This window comes from Acanthaster planci, linkage group LG10 (assembly GCF_054643075.1).
Source record: "Acanthaster planci isolate LZ-2023a linkage group LG10, COTS_SCS, whole genome shotgun sequence".
NCBI lineage: Eukaryota > Metazoa > Echinodermata > Asteroidea > Valvatida > Acanthasteridae > Acanthaster > Acanthaster planci.
Genome location: NC_141786.1, coordinates 797,989 through 813,620, shown reverse-complemented (window position 1 = coordinate 813,620; position 15,632 = coordinate 797,989). Strand labels below are relative to the sequence as shown.

The following is a 15,632-nucleotide window of genomic DNA, read 5'->3' as shown; positions in this document are numbered from 1 at the left end:
ATGATATCCCTTGGTGTAACAAGGACAGAAAAATGTCACACATCCAGCCCCAAATTTATAGAATAACCAACATTCCTTTGGCAGACAATTTGGGATCAAAGTGAACTGGTTTCTTTGGTGTCACTAGCATACAAGACAGTACATGTAAGGAAGGCTTCAGGCAGTGACTAAAGATACATGTATAAGCAGGGGCAAAGTCCAAGAATCGTAATTGGCAGAGTTGTTGAGGAAATCTTGCCATGATGTCCCATCACATCGTCACTGGTTTCATGGAAATGGAAAATCGGTGTGGGGAGGGATTTTAAAGAAGTACTGCCATGACTGCTCTTAATAAAATTGTGAAAAAAAAAAGATTCAGCTGTACAGATAACTTCTGCATGTTCGGTGCCTGGGAGACTGATTTATCTCAACCAGGAACCCCCACGCTAAATTTACCCGCAACTCCATTTCAAATTTCCTATTGTAAACCAATGACACATGAACTGTATGTTTCATTAAAACCAAGGCAAGACCCTGATCATGATACTTTGAAAATGAATTCTAGCCTATTTCCTTAAATCCTGGCAACTCTTGGAGAAAAATCAGGCTAATTAAGAAATGCATGTATCAGGGAGGGTTGAGGTTAAAAAACAGTCACTGATTGGTCTTCAAAGTGGAGGGCTCAAATCCCAAGGCACACTAAATGTGATGGCATTTTGGGGAAAACAGCCAAAAGAAATAGATTAAAGTGGATAAAATGTTTTCAGGTTTCCTCCGTAATACGAAAAATGTTGACGTAAAACACACAAACATAACAAAAACAAACTCTGGGAGATCATTTACCTTCTTCCAGTTCACTTTGGAGGAATTCATTTTCATTAAGGAAATGCAGTTTGATCCAAGAATCAAAAGATAAGCAAACATCAGAATCATAATTCCTCCTCCGTCGACGATACACTGCAACCATCTTCATCGGATACACCCCTTTGACATGCGCCCTGTCATGACAATTCAAATCACTCCATCGGACACAGGTTACAATCTGGTGTTTGCTAATAATCCAGATTTTTAACTCCAGGCTGATTACATTGACAGCCACTGGCTGCAAGTTATCCGGACGATAGGCCAACCAATCAGGCAGTGTGAGATGTACGTAGGCATGGCGTGTGCCGCTTGAGTAGCGATTACATGTCCAATCCTGGTGGAAGACCCTGAGTGGACTTTCTGGAATGTCGTCTGACTGAAGAAAGATCTGAGCTGCGATGAGATCACCTTCGCTGCAGGAATACTCAATGTGTGCATGGTGTGTATGGTCAAAAACTTCCACAGGATTAATGAGGTGAATGAATGAGCTTAGGTGTGGCTTGATGGGGTCAATGACCACAGAGAATGTACTCTGAGAACGCTTTAGGGCATCGCTATGCAGCTTACTGTGTTCATTTGGAAGGAAGTCACGGTGGTGTGGAGCGTGCAGATTACGATGTTCAACAAATCCTTTGGCAAGGTGCTAATCCAAACAAGTTATTAAAAGAAAAGAAAAATAACATTAACTGGTATTACATAACATTAAATAACATGAAAATTGGACCTCAGAGCTACCTGCACAAGAACACTGTAAACAGTATACACGCAAAAGTACATGTACGTGTGTGCATGTACTGTACTCCTAGAAGTTTTTTCTTCCTTCCAGAACTGTTCTGACTATCCTCCTCTGTTCAGGAAATTAATCACTCTATTTTTTTGTTTGTTTCTGAAGTGGCATCAAGCCCTACCGGTATGTGTTAGGCGCTTTCTTACTCAATCCTATCATTCTTCCAAAATCTGTTGGTTGGAGTTGTTGAATGAATCTGAGAAGGGAACAAGGGGCACAGCTGAAATACACTTGAGGTAAATTTGTAGCTTCTTCACATGATCTCAACAAAGCAATGACCATGATGACACTGGTACAGACGCTGTCTAGCTTTGATTTCCTTAGGGGTCTAACAAAGTTCCTCTTTCCTGCTTACATTGTAACAAGATGGAATTTCGACCTGCATGTACATGTACATACATGCATCTGAAATGCAATTTATGCAATTTTGGACTGTACAAGTAGGCCTACTGCTCTTGAAAATGTGTTTTTCCACAGCCACGAAAGTAAAATGAAATCCACGAGTATGTCTCATACAGTTTGCACGTGTAATGTATGATTCTGTTTTTTAATAAATAAAAGGATAATTTTGTGACTTTTTTCGGGTAGAATTTTAAAAAAATCCAAACTGCCCAAGCCAAGTCTCCAGGCTTAGCCCTCATGTTCTGCTGGGGGCAAGCACCTTTTAGTCTACTCATCCATAGGATCATTTGGTGAAGCACCTACCAGCACTTGGTACTTGGTAGGGGAAGAGTTCCATATACCACATACATGTACATGAATACGGATGCCAGTAATTATTCCCTACACTTAAGGCGACAGCCTTCAGAAAGCAAAAAAAGTCCAGAAAAGTTCAATTTATATGAGAGAGGGAAAAAACAAGTCGTTTACTTAGAAAACACATCGAATTTTTCAGACCAGTCTCATGGTGTTTGTGCATGGGGTGTCAAGTGACATCTGTGGATACAACTTTTCCTCGGTTGATAACGTGTACCAGGCTATATTCCATACATGTACATGGAACATCCTCTTGGGATTTTGCCTACACTGTAGTATGACTAGGTCACTCAAAGTCCTTCATGTCCTTGGCACAGTAACTGTGGTGTAACTAGGGTGCTACAGCTGAGGGGCACCTGGTGGGGGGCACATTTTTTTTCGTGGGGGGCACTGAAAATAATTGGTATTATATGTACGTGTGTATAGGCCTATATATTGTTATATATATTTTTGTTCATTTCAACATTTCAAAGAGGGGGGGGGCACCCAGGAGGGCACGGGCCTCCATTGGGGGCACATGCCCCCCTCCTGTACTTATGCCACTTTACGGTAATCATGGTTGGTATTTAACTAATCATGCTGAGCCTACATGGTACCGGTAATGCATGCAGGCCTATCGGTTCAATTTGGTCAGTTGGTGCTTGGTGTCAGTGAATGGAATTCATAAAGGGAAGTAAAGTGGGAGAGTTTACTTGATCGACTAGTCCAAGAAACACAGCGTGACAGCCCAGTTGTGTAGGTACGGTAAGGCGTCGACGTAAGTTTGGCAGAAGAAGAGCCAATCGCCTAACAACATTGACAACATTAATGTGCGGTGACCAAGCGTGCACAGCTTTGTCCAGAAACTGGACAACTTTAACCAACCATCAGGCCCAGCTTCACATATGCAGTAATCAACAGGTGAATTGCATTAGAAGGAAAAACAATACAGCATATACCTTTTAACTCATCTTACCTTGCTGTCAAAAAATGTTGACAGTGATATCAAGAATGTGAAGTAGACGAAGGCTGAGTTGGTCTCCGGCCCCGCCATCATCGAAATAGACGATTCCTGACAATTTTCGTAGGCTAACGTGTAGTTGGTGACCTTGCCTGATTTTCTTGCACGTCTAGCGCACACGCTGGATCACTTCGTTTGAGTGGGCAAAAGCTTTAATTTAATGAAGAGAACAAACAACAGTTTCTTAACTTTAACCAAGAAAAATTCGCGAACATGTCAAAAGTAGGAACATGCTGAAACAAATAGTTTCATTGGGCAAAAACTCGAATTTACATTTTAAATGTGTTTTGTTCGGTGCATTAATTGCACTTGATTCAACATAAATTGGGGTCCAATTTCTTTTTATGCCGATATACAAGACTTGTTCCAAATAATGTATTTTACGCAATTTCGTTCGTTCAGTGAAAGCATGAACTCTATTTTGTCTGCACTGATTCAAAATTACCCAAACTATCGATTTTCCGTCGACTGAAGTGATTTGTGGTAACAGCTGGAGTGGCAGATCAAAACCAACGGCTGTTTCATATAAAAGATATAAATACATGTAACAGTTCAATAAATCAAACTTTACCTTTAAATGCTAAACTACAACTGAATTAAAAATAATTGTTTCCTATCTGTTTGTTTATTTTAAGTCTGATCTTTGTCTTTTCTCTCCTCACTTTCCCCACTAACCCCACCCGCTTGTTATTTGAATGAAAGCGTAAATAATTAGGTCCCGTTAGGTGGAAACATCTTGCCATGAAAGACACTGTAAGCCAGACATTTTGTTCATTGGGTTAGGCCTACTTAACTGTGACGACAACCTGTATGCTCTGTGTTTGGCATAAGTTGCGACTTCATCATACATAGTACACTAGTTCAAACCACTCTTTATTGGACTCGTTTCCTGATTCCTATCCCAATTGGGAATTGTATCTTTTATAGTAAAAAATACCTCCCAGTGGGCAGTTTTGTCACGTGGTTTTTCTCAGTATTACAAAATTACCAATCCTCAGCATTACCAAAGCCCAACATTATTGAAATTTATGGAGCTGTTGTAGGGATTAGTTTGCCTGCTAGTGTTGAGGCAGAGTTAATCATGCCAGCTGTGACTTCATGTAAAATTACTGTCGACATGCAAACTTTCCTGCCACGATTTGCAAAAAGCGCAAGAATCGATAGGGCCATGAATTCAGTCGGAGTATACTGATTTCCGTCCCGTACGTACAGTCTCCGTTACAGACGTCTTTCGGTACTAGCTATGGGTGCGTTCGATTAGTTTCCCTGAACACACCAGTGTTACACTCAAGGGAAGCCTCAAAATGAGGCTTATCGAACGCTGCAGTGTGTTTTCCAAGGCATTCTGGGAAAAAGGTTAAGTCCCCGCCTCGTTCCATCATGTACGTCCATGCTCGAACAGTCCATCCGTGACGTCATTACACTCGGGCAGCCTCAAGAGACCCGCTCGCCAGCTGGGGTAGTGGTGGCTGACACCAAGGCATACACGAACATCACGTGATGGCTAAACGAACGCTCTCGTGTAAGTTTGACTTACACGTGTAAGCTAATGGAACGCACCCATTATGCGGTGGCGCAACGCTCGCGGACGGGGGTACGCGCGCGTTATGACATTCGACCCAAAGAGTGTCGTTTTGCCAAATGCACGCGCGCGTCAGGCTCAAGAATGTGCGTGTTAGTACGGTGCCTCCGCAGTTATGGCGTCTGATAATCAGATAATCCGACGACCAAAAGTAGAAGCCATTACTACTAGGCCATCCTGTTCGCACGCAGTTATTTTATTTTGTTGTTTGTTTGTTTGTTTGTTTGTTTGGGTTTTTTTCACTTCGCAATTATACTATAATGGTTTCAATCTTCGCGTGACGGTGTTCTGGGTTATGAGCCCGGTTGAAAAACTTCCCACTGGCTTGTCCTTTCTTTGCCGGTGAGGGTGTACTTCAACTCGACGGGGGTGGAATTTTTAAAACAATGATTGTTTAAGCATTTGTTGCATCTAAGTAATAGTTTCAACCCCAATTGTAGAAGTGTGACTCTCAAAATACATGGGACAGAGACTGTAAGTTTTATACTCCACTCTCTCTTAAATTAATTTATTCCTTAATTATTTACACAGGCATAAAAAAACAAACAACTTGTCAAATTATCGCTTGCGTAATTAATTCTCAACTCCTTTTACTTGATATACCATGTTGTTGCTCCAAAGGAACAAAAAACAAAACCAAAGGAAAGAAATCAGTTACTATCCTCGCTTGGATGTATAATTACTCACTTCAAAATTTATAAAGAACCAATTAGGCTTCACAAATGAAAATAATCTTCAGACTTCTTTAAACAGACTGGTAAATCGCAAATTTAAAAAGTCTTAAAATGTTTCCACTACATCATGGATACATCCCTTCACTGAATCAACGGTGTAACTCCAGCTCCCGAAATACTCTGACTGCAGCCACAACCTCGGATTTCCCAGTTCTGTATTCAGGAATCAGCGGGGTTTCCGTCATCTGGAATTGTGACTTTTAAGCAGGGGTAGCACGGGTAGCAAGGGTATTACGAGGGAATCAATCCCTGTCCAATGACCATCTATATTTAAAGAAATAACCGAAACATACCAGTATTCCATCCTCATTTTAAAAGAAGAGGACAAATTGCTAACTGCAATTTTAACTTTGGCTACATCACACTGGTGAATTCTTTAACTTCATTAAGAGTATCTTTACATGTCACATTACTCAGAGGTTATTGTAACACTAAAAGAGAAGTATAACTGCATCTTAATCAAATCAACAAATGAATCATACAACATTGTCTTCTATATTAAATAAGAAATCAACACTTACGAGTTTCTTCAGTGGAAGATACTTGTAACTCTCAGTTGAGCTCTGCTCCTTTGCTGGCCCTGACAACAACCCTCAACAGACAAGGTATCCTCAGTCCAGTTTTGACCAAGGCTGAAATGCTGAACAGACACCTGATGTTGTGTCTGATAGGCAAAAGCTGCCTCAAGATTTTGCCTTATGGCCAACAAGAACAACTTCTAGGAGCAACGAAATCTTGTGCTATCACAGCGGAATCATTTGGCAATCTGATTCACACACTGACTCTTACTTTTCACCTCACTTTTACTACATACTTCATTCTAGCATTCTCAGACTAACTTTGAATAATAAAGGTACGGCTTTCTACCAGAGCTACATCAACTCATCTAACTAAAAGAAACAGACCAAGAAACAGGTTATCTTCCATTCTGGTTTATTGTTCACAGTCCTAGAAAACACAATTAGTTAGTAACGAGGGGTGAGAAAAGCTCTCTCCCCCAGAGTCTACTACTGACTATACTCAATACCTGCCTAATTATGAAAGGAACCAAGATAACTACACAAAAGAGTCTACACGATGGGACTCCAACTGGAGGGATGAATTCAGTGGGGAAAGTTAAAGAAGAAAACTCATGGCCTAGTCAACGTAACTTGGGGGGGAGGAATAGTAAAGACAGGCTATTTGTCTACAAGGGGGATGTAAAAAGACTTAAAAAAAATAATAAAACACAAATCATCTGACAATTCACTCCTTTCCCTTTGAGAAAATGCATCACATTTTCTGACACTTACGGACTGATATAAAGTTTTACATGGCACGACTCAGGTAGTCCGCTCCCAAGTTTTCCGATCCCTTGATTGCTACAATGTGAATCGAATATGGCTGCAAAGACAGTGCCCATCTCATTATTCGGGAATTAACAACTTTAGCTTTTTGCATGTATGCCAAGGGTTGATGGTCGGTCTCAACATCGAAGGGTTGACCATATAAATACTGTTGGAATTTCTGAACCCCCCAAACTAATGCGAGACATTCTTTTTCAATCGTTGAGTAGTTGCATTCACGGGGTAATAATTTTCGACTGGCATACGCAATGGGGAATTTGTGATCGTCATACTCTTGAAGCAATATGGCCCCTATGCATTTCTCGGATGCATCTGTACGAACAATGAACGGTTTGTCAAGGTTGGGAAGATGTAATATAGGTGGCGATACAAGAGTGTTTTTTAACCCATCGAATGCAAGTTGCTGACTCGGTCCCCAAATGATTTTGTTGGGTTCGTTGTTTTTGGTTTTATCCGTTAGAGGAGCTGCAATCGCTGCATAATTCGGTATGAATTTTCTGTAATAGCCCGATAGTCCCAAGAAAGCGCGGAGTTCCTTCTTCGTTTTCGGTGCTGGCGCATTTTTTATTTTCTCCAATTTGTCTGACTGCGGTGCAAGTTTGCCCTGTCCTATAATATGACCTAGAAATTCAATTTTCTGTTCTCCGATGAAACACTTACTGGGTCTAGCTGTGAGGGCAGAATGTCGCAGTCTCTTGAGAAGTTGAGTTAGGATGTTCATGTGTTCTTCCCAAGATTGGGTGTGAATCAGTATGTCATCTATGTAGTTGTCTACATGGTCCAGGTTTCCTAACAGAGTTCGCATGATACGAGTGAATGTTGCCGGTGCATTAATTAATCCAAACGGCATTACTCTGAATTGATACAAACCCACTGGAGTAATGAATGCTGTTTTGGGTTTGGCATCAGGATGCATAGGAATTTGCCAATAGCCTTTGCTTAGATCTATCTTTGTGAAGTAATATTCTTTCACAAGCTTGGCAAATATCTGGTCTGGATTTGGAATAGGCTCCGCATCAAATATGGTGAGTTTGTTTAATTTCCGAAAGTCGATACAGAATCGGTTGCTGCCGTCTGGTTTTTTAACTATTACGATTGGTGACGCGTAGGGAGAATCGGACTTCTCAATGATATTCATTTTGAGCATGCTTTCAACTTCACTTTTGATCGTTTCAGTCAATGAGTACGGAGTCGGATATGGCTTACAATGAACTGGTTCCTCAGATCGCAGTTTAATGTCATGGACACCAAGATTGGTTGTATTTGGAATATCAGTCATGACATCGTTAAATTTTCCTAACAACTGTTTGACATCCGCGATTTGGTTTTCCGATAATTCCATGCTTATGTGAACATCATCTATGGTTTCTTTGGACGTTAGCGGAGGTACCAAAAGGAGATTGTTTCCTAGGCCAAGTTGGGTAGTTGTTTCACATGTTTCACTCTCGATTACGGAGACTGTTGCGCACTCGAATGCATTTCTGGTTTCAGTGTCTTGAAACGAGTGAACTGGGATTGGTGAGGAAGGTGTGTCCGGTACTCGCTCAATATACAGCTTGAGTAGGTTTGCATGGAAAATCTTTGCTTTACCATTCAAGTCAATTCGATAGTCAAATGGGCTCACTTTCTCAAGAACTTGAAAAGGGCCCTTCCACTGAAGTAGAAGTTTGCTCTTCTCTGTTGGAAGAAGCAGCAAGACGCGATTACCTGGTTTGAAGGTTCGCGCACGGGCTTTTCTGTCATAGAATCGTTTCTGTTGTTCGCTCGATTTAGCAAGCTCTTCCTGAGCTAGCTTACAAGTGTCCTCAATGCGATTTCTCAAATCAAGGATATATTCAAATGTTGTACGCGTCTCATTTTCAACAATGTCACCAGTCCATAATTCTTTTAGAATGGCCATAGGACCACGAACGTTGCGTCCATACAAGAGTTCAAATGGAGCAAATCCAGTGCTTGACTGAGGAGTTTCCCGATATGCAAAAAGTAATGGACCAATATAACGATCCCAATCACGCGGTTTTTCTGCACAAAGTCGCTTGAGCATTTGTTTCAAGGTTCCGTTAAACCGTTCTACTAGACCGTTACAGGCGGGATGGTATGGGGTCGTAGTAAGTTGCCTCATTGAGAGGAGTCTGCTTATTTCTCGCATTAATTCCGATGTGAATTGTGTGCCTTGGTCAGTGAGAATTTCTTTCGGGATACCTACACGTGAAAATATGTCAACCATGGCTTCTGCTACACGAGTAGTTTCGATACTTCGTAGAGGCACAGCTTCCGGATATCTAGTTGCGTAATCAACCAGTGTTAAAATATAACGATTGCCATTTTCAGAGACTGGTGCTATTGGTCCAACAATATCAATTGCTACACGTTGAAATGGTGTACCTATGAGCGGCATCGAACCAAGAGGAATTTTACTCACTCTACCCTTGGGTGTTGTTCGTTGGCATAGGTCGCATGACCGGCAAAATCTAACTACGTCAGCTTGGACTCCGGGCCAATAGAAATTGCTGAGTACCTTTTCAGTAGTTTTCTGTGATCCCTGGTGACCTCCTAGAATGGATTCGTGAGCTATTCGCATTACATGATCACGAAATTTCTCGGGAACGACAAGCTGCACAGTTTCCTGACCAAAGTCAACCTTGGGTGATTTAAATTCTCTGTACAGGATGCCATTTTTGACAAAGAAGTGCGATGTTGCACCAGACTTTGTTTGCTTGGGACTTTTATCTGATGCATGTTCAAATACTCGCTTAAGAGATGGGTCTCTTTTCTGTTCCTCTCTGATTTGATTTGGATCAATCTCAGGCGGCACCTCAGGTACTTTTAGTTTTTTCAGGGGTTTTTCTTTGAGTTTAGCCTGTGATCTGGTAATCACAGCAATCACGTTTTCTGAACCATGGCTGTCTACTGGAACCTCAGTTCGTTGTAGGGAACTCTTACTTGAATGACCTTCAATATTCCAGTCCAGTAGTGGATTACCTGGTTCTCTAGCACCTTTGATATTACCAATGATCAGATCATAGACAGGATTAGTCATACACAACACTTCTGTTTGTCCTATGAAGTAGGGTGTATCTAGCTCAATGGTTGCTATCTGAGCCTCCCTAACTGTACCATCTACAAGAACACACTGCTTTACCTGACCTGTAAATTGTTCATTCCTGACTAAGTCTCTTCGCACCACAACTCCACTGCACCCACTATCACGCAACACCTTTACAAGGCTTCCATTGACTTTGCCTTGAACGACGGGCATGCAATCAGGGTTTTTGTCTTTGCACGCAGCGCTCATTATCGGCAATGAATGACCACACGAAAGCATCATAAAACCGTCTTTCACACATTTGTGATTAATACAGTTGTGATGGGGTGTCATCATGCAAGCGACGGTTTCGGGTTTTTGTCGTGTGCCTTCCGACGTGGCAGGGTCTCTTAGTTTGTCAGTTTTACTTGACGTATCGTCTAAATTCTCAGTAGGCACAAAACCGGTTAAAGCTGATGCAATGACATTTGCAATTTTGGTTGCAGACGCGTTTTTAGCATGGCAGTCACGAGCAATGTGACCCGGTTTATGACAGAAGAAGCAAGTCCTATCTGAACTTCGGGCATGATCACGTGGCGTATGTGGATTTAATTGGTTCCTTTGAAAGTTCGCGCTATATGTTTTCTCTCGAGGATTTGCTTGGGAGGATGTTTTCATTGGCAAGCTTTTTCGCGTCAGTGACTGGGTACCAAATCCTCCATGAGCTTCGCAATATCGTTCAGCCAATTTTGCCATTTCAGCAACACTTTTGGGAGTTCTCTCTTTCAAGAATACCGCCAAGTTTTGATCGACACTGTTTAAGAACTGTTCGCGGAGCAACAGATCTTTCAAAGAGTCGTATGTTTTTTCACATTTCTCAAGTTCGATCCATCGCGTTAGCCAATTGTCGATCCTAGCCGCAAATTGTTGTGCACTCTCGTCGCGTTCAGGTTTTGCACCTCGGAACTTTTGCTTGAAGCCTTGCGCGGTCAAATGAAATCGCTTAAGTAGCGCATCTTTGAGGCTCGAGTATTTATTGGCCTCTTCGGGTGCTAAGCGCGAGTATACTTCAAGGCCTTTTCCTTTTAATAACGCACTTAAGTTTAGTGCCCAATCATCTTCACTCCATTTTTGTCCACGAGCGTACCGTTCAAATCTCTGCAAGTATGCATCGATATCATCACGAGTTTCATCAAAGTGTGGTAACTTCGGGCTACGAGATTTGGTTTGACTAATAGTACTGGAAGGGGTTTCGGCATTTTCTTTCTTCACTGCTTCAGCACGTAATTGCATCTCAAGTTTATCTGCGTTCTCTTTTCGCAAAGTTTCTATGCGCAATTGCAACTGGAGGTTTTCGAATTCGGCACGTTTAAGTTCTCGGTGATAATTGCGTTCGTCTCGTGTTTCGTCTTTTTTCGCTCGCTGCTCTTCTTTAAGAAAATCTAACAACTCTGTTCCACTCAAACCACATGCTTCCGCTATGACTTTAATGTTTTCAAGGTGCTCCTCCATTTTGGCAATGTACTCACTTACTGGCCAAAGACAATATGAAAACTGGAGGGTCTTGGTTCCTGTTGTCAAGATCAGGCACGGGAAGGAGCAGTACTCAACCTGCAGAAATAAACATGAAACTGTAAATATCCAGGTAAGTATCATTACAATTTGTCAACAGAGCTGACAGAGATTGCGAGAAGTCTTGGCTTGAAATTTCTTCAATACGAACGTCACACTCCTGGGTTCTTTTCAAAATTCGATTCCCGGACAAGCCCCCATTGTAGAAGTGTGACTCTCAAAATACATGGGACAGAGACTGTAAGTTTTATACTCCACTCTCTCTTAAATTAATTTATTCCTTAATTATTTACACAGGCATAAAAAAACAAACAACTTGTCAAATTATCGCTTGCGTAATTAATTCTCAACTCCTTTTACTTGATATACCATGTTGTTGCTCCAAAGGAACAAAAAACAAAACCAAAGGAAAGAAATCAGTTACTATCCTCGCTTGGATGTATAATTACTCACTTCAAAATTTATAAAGAACCAATTAGGCTTCACAAATGAAAATAATCTTCAGACTTCTTTAAACAGACTGGTAAATCGCAAATTTAAAAAGTCTTAAAATGTTTCCACTACATCATGGATACATCCCTTCACTGAATCAACGGTGTAACTCCAGCTCCCGAAATACTCTGACTGCAGCCACAACCTCGGATTTCCCAGTTCTGTATTCAGGAATCAGCGGGGTTTCCGTCATCTGGAATTGTGACTTTTAAGCAGGGGTAGCACGGGTAGCAAGGGTATTACGAGGGAATCAATCCCTGTCCAATGACCATCTATATTTAAAGAAATAACCGAAACATACCAGTATTCCATCCTCATTTTAAAAGAAGAGGACAAATTGCTAACTGCAATTTTAACTTTGGCTACATCACACTGGTGAATTCTTTAACTTCATTAAGAGTATCTTTACATGTCACATTACTCAGAGGTTATTGTAACACTAAAAGAGAAGTATAACTGCATCTTAATCAAATCAACAAATGAATCATACAACATTGTCTTCTATATTAAATAAGAAATCAACACTTACGAGTTTCTTCAGTGGAAGATACTTGTAACTCTCAGTTGAGCTCTGCTCCTTTGCTGGCCCTGACAACAACCCTCAACAGACAAGGTATCCTCAGTCCAGTTTTGACCAAGGCTGAAATGCTGAACAGACACCTGATGTTGTGTCTGATAGGCAAAAGCTGCCTCAAGATTTTGCCTTATGGCCAACAAGAACAACTTCTAGGAGCAACGAAATCTTGTGCTATCACAGCGGAATCATTTGGCAATCTGATTCACACACTGACTCTTACTTTTCACCTCACTTTTACTACATACTTCATTCTAGCATTCTCAGACTAACTTTGAATAATAAAGGTACGGCTTTCTACCAGAGCTACATCAACTCATCTAACTAAAAGAAACAGACCAAGAAACAGGTTATCTTCCATTCTGGTTTATTGTTCACAGTCCTAGAAAACACAATTAGTTAGTAACGAGGGGTGAGAAAAGCTCTCTCCCCCAGAGTCTACTACTGACTATACTCAATACCTGCCTAATTATGAAAGGAACCAAGATAACTACACAAAAGAGTCTACACGATGGGACTCCAACTGGAGGGATGAATTCAGTGGGGAAAGTTAAAGAAGAAAACTCATGGCCTAGTCAACGTAACTTGGGGGGGAGGAATAGTAAAGACAGGCTATTTGTCTACAAGGGGGATGTAAAAAGACTTAAAAAAAATAATAAAACACAAATCATCTGACACCAATCCCATAAAAAGACGCTAGCACCGTTTCTAAAATGCCCGACGCATTTATGACAATAACTTAAAAGCCGGGTAGCTGAACTGTATAAAAGATTGTTATACTTTGGGTGAATTCGATCATGGAGGAAGGAAAACATGATTCGATTGACGACAACTAGCCAAACATTGGTCGATTGTGCCTGGTACCCAGGATATATTCTGGGCACAGATTACCATGGAAAATCGACCAGTTGTCGACAAAATCCAAATTGGCCTCTGGTGCACTGGCAGCACTTGGCAATCAACCCCATCCCATCCCCTGGGATTTACGCCCATGATTCAGAGTCATTGTCCCGGCTTTTAGTTGATTGAAATTGCACGCCAGCTTACTGGTGGAGAGCACGACAGGTCAACACAACAGCTTCCAAAGTATGATGTGAGAAACGGCAGCGAACATATCTCTCTTGCTAGGTTACAGTACATTGTTCCCTGTATATACTGACCGTGGTAGTACCAAAGAAAGAGAATAGAAGTGTCGAACTCGATCATAGAAGTCTTTAATGTTATTAAATGAAGCCACGCACCCGGTTATAAAAGTAGGCCCAGTAAATGTGCGTATTGAATCCAAAACCCAACACAAACTTTTGCCACTCCGACACGAACAGTATCGGCAATGGCAATGTGAGCAAGGTCTATTCACAGTTTAAAGAAGCATTAGGTTAAGCCTCAACGCCGTTGACCCCCCCTCCCATTTATTATAGATTTCCCACGTGATTTAAGTAGATTCAAGTTTGTGCAAATGCAGATCGTGCGTGGGTATAAGCTGTCTGAGCCTGAGTCCCCATGGTAATTTGCAGCCAGAGTGCTGGTGCATTCGGCCTTACGACACGATAATGTGAAGTATCCACCGACACTTTTGCGTCCGATGCTACACCGTGCAAGTAAAAAGCTCTTTCTGCTCAATTCCGGTGTTGGCATTTATATTTGTCTGGGTGTAGTTCCGTGTCATTGTTGTGATCGAAATAGACATCGGCTGCTTCCCCTCCTGATGTTGTCTCTCGGAGGTCACTATTATCGTCTTCCAGTGCCCATGACCTCTTCACATAGTCAGATTTGTGCCACAGGCACGGACTGGACGAAGCTTCTTGGCTGAGAAGATGGCCAGCTACATCCTGGTTTCCTTTCACTGAGCCTGAAGGGTACAGTCCACAAATTCAAGCCTCATTGAAAAGAGAGTATAATCAGCACTGTTCAGGGCCCAATAACATGCATACCAACATCCCTGAGATTTCTGAAACACACATTAAATTATTGTCTGGTCCTTAACTTTCAATTTCTTTTCAATTTTTTGTGAGGTAACCAGTTACATTTTTAATTATTCCCACAAAACAAAATCACCCCCGAAAAGTGATTTTTTTTCCGTAGCAATTTTTCAAGTGGCAACCCTCAACTTTCTCGGACACTTATGACCATTTTGCAACCGTAGTGTTTAGATATTCTGCTCTTGTGTGAAAGCTCAAAGACCCAGGGAGTTGATCATGGCAACGATTTACACAATCTCACCATTTTGGGGGCCAAACAATCTCCTCTTTCAAGAAATACTGCTTTACATTTTCACAAAATCTTAAAGAGTAGCAGCAATGCAATTAAACAAAAAATTATAGACCTTCAAAGTGCACCTTTACATCTCAGTTAACTGATTTTCAACTTTTGTTTCACTATTTAAAAGGGTGTTTTGATGCTTTTTTGGTTTTATGGTGATGAATATTTCCATATTCATCAGCAAAAATGTGATGTCATCCCGGGAAGAGAATTTCCGTGTTGCATTGGTTTGTGCACCAAAAATACTGCATTTCTCAGATTTTGCTAGCCTCAAATTTCTTTTCTTGGAGGAATCATCGTTGTGTATGTACAAAACAATAAGCAATCATACAACCCTTTCTCAGTAATAATTGCACTGAATTAATTTTTGGTTCCCACTGCGAAAAGAAAATCCTATGCATTTAACCATGTCTTCTCTGGAAGATTTTACAGCAACAGTAATCTCAATTGTCCAGGCAAGCATGGACAATTTTTCATTTTTTAAAAATTGCACTTTTTTATTTTTTTTAATCTCAAAACGGATTTCAAATGAATTTCACACATTGAAGAAGAGTACACAGTTGCTGAAAGATTAAGTTTAACACTTACCACTTTCACACTATGAACACGCAAAGTTGGATTCTTGATGTCCTCTCAGCGCCTGTAAAGTCAAGCACATGGGG

At 41.1% G+C, this 15,632-nt stretch overlaps 2 protein-coding genes across 4 annotated transcripts in view; both read right to left on the bottom strand.

Annotated features, from left to right (window-relative positions):
- The window catches only part of sel1l3 (SEL1L family member 3), a 28,002-nt gene extending 24,507 nt beyond the window's left edge, over window positions 1-3,495 (bottom strand). For all 3 annotated transcript variants that reach the window (XM_087142326.1, XM_087142327.1, XM_087142328.1), the window contains exons 1-2: window positions 3,342-3,495; window positions 823-1,486 (exon numbers count right to left, since the gene is read on the bottom strand). In XM_087142326.1, coding sequence (XP_086998452.1) covers window positions 823-1,486; window positions 3,342-3,422 — 745 coding nt within the window. In that variant the 5' untranslated portion in view covers window positions 3,423-3,495. The remainder of the gene's footprint in view (window positions 1-822; window positions 1,487-3,341) is intronic.
- Window positions 3,496-5,462: 1,967 nt separating this feature from the next.
- Window positions 5,463-13,386, bottom strand: LOC147797554 (uncharacterized). The gene has a single exon (XM_087142426.1). It carries the CDS (start codon window positions 11,727-11,729, stop codon window positions 7,011-7,013), a length of 4,719 nt encoding a protein of 1,572 aa, XP_086998552.1. The 5' UTR covers window positions 11,730-13,386; the 3' UTR covers window positions 5,463-7,010.
- Window positions 13,387-15,632: the final 2,246 nt, after the last annotated feature.

What these genes read in the sequence shown, in the direction of transcription:
- LOC147797554 (XM_087142426.1), bottom strand. Translation starts at nt 11,729, where the DNA reads ATGATACTTACCTGGATATTTACAGTTTCATGTTTATTTCTGCAGGTT.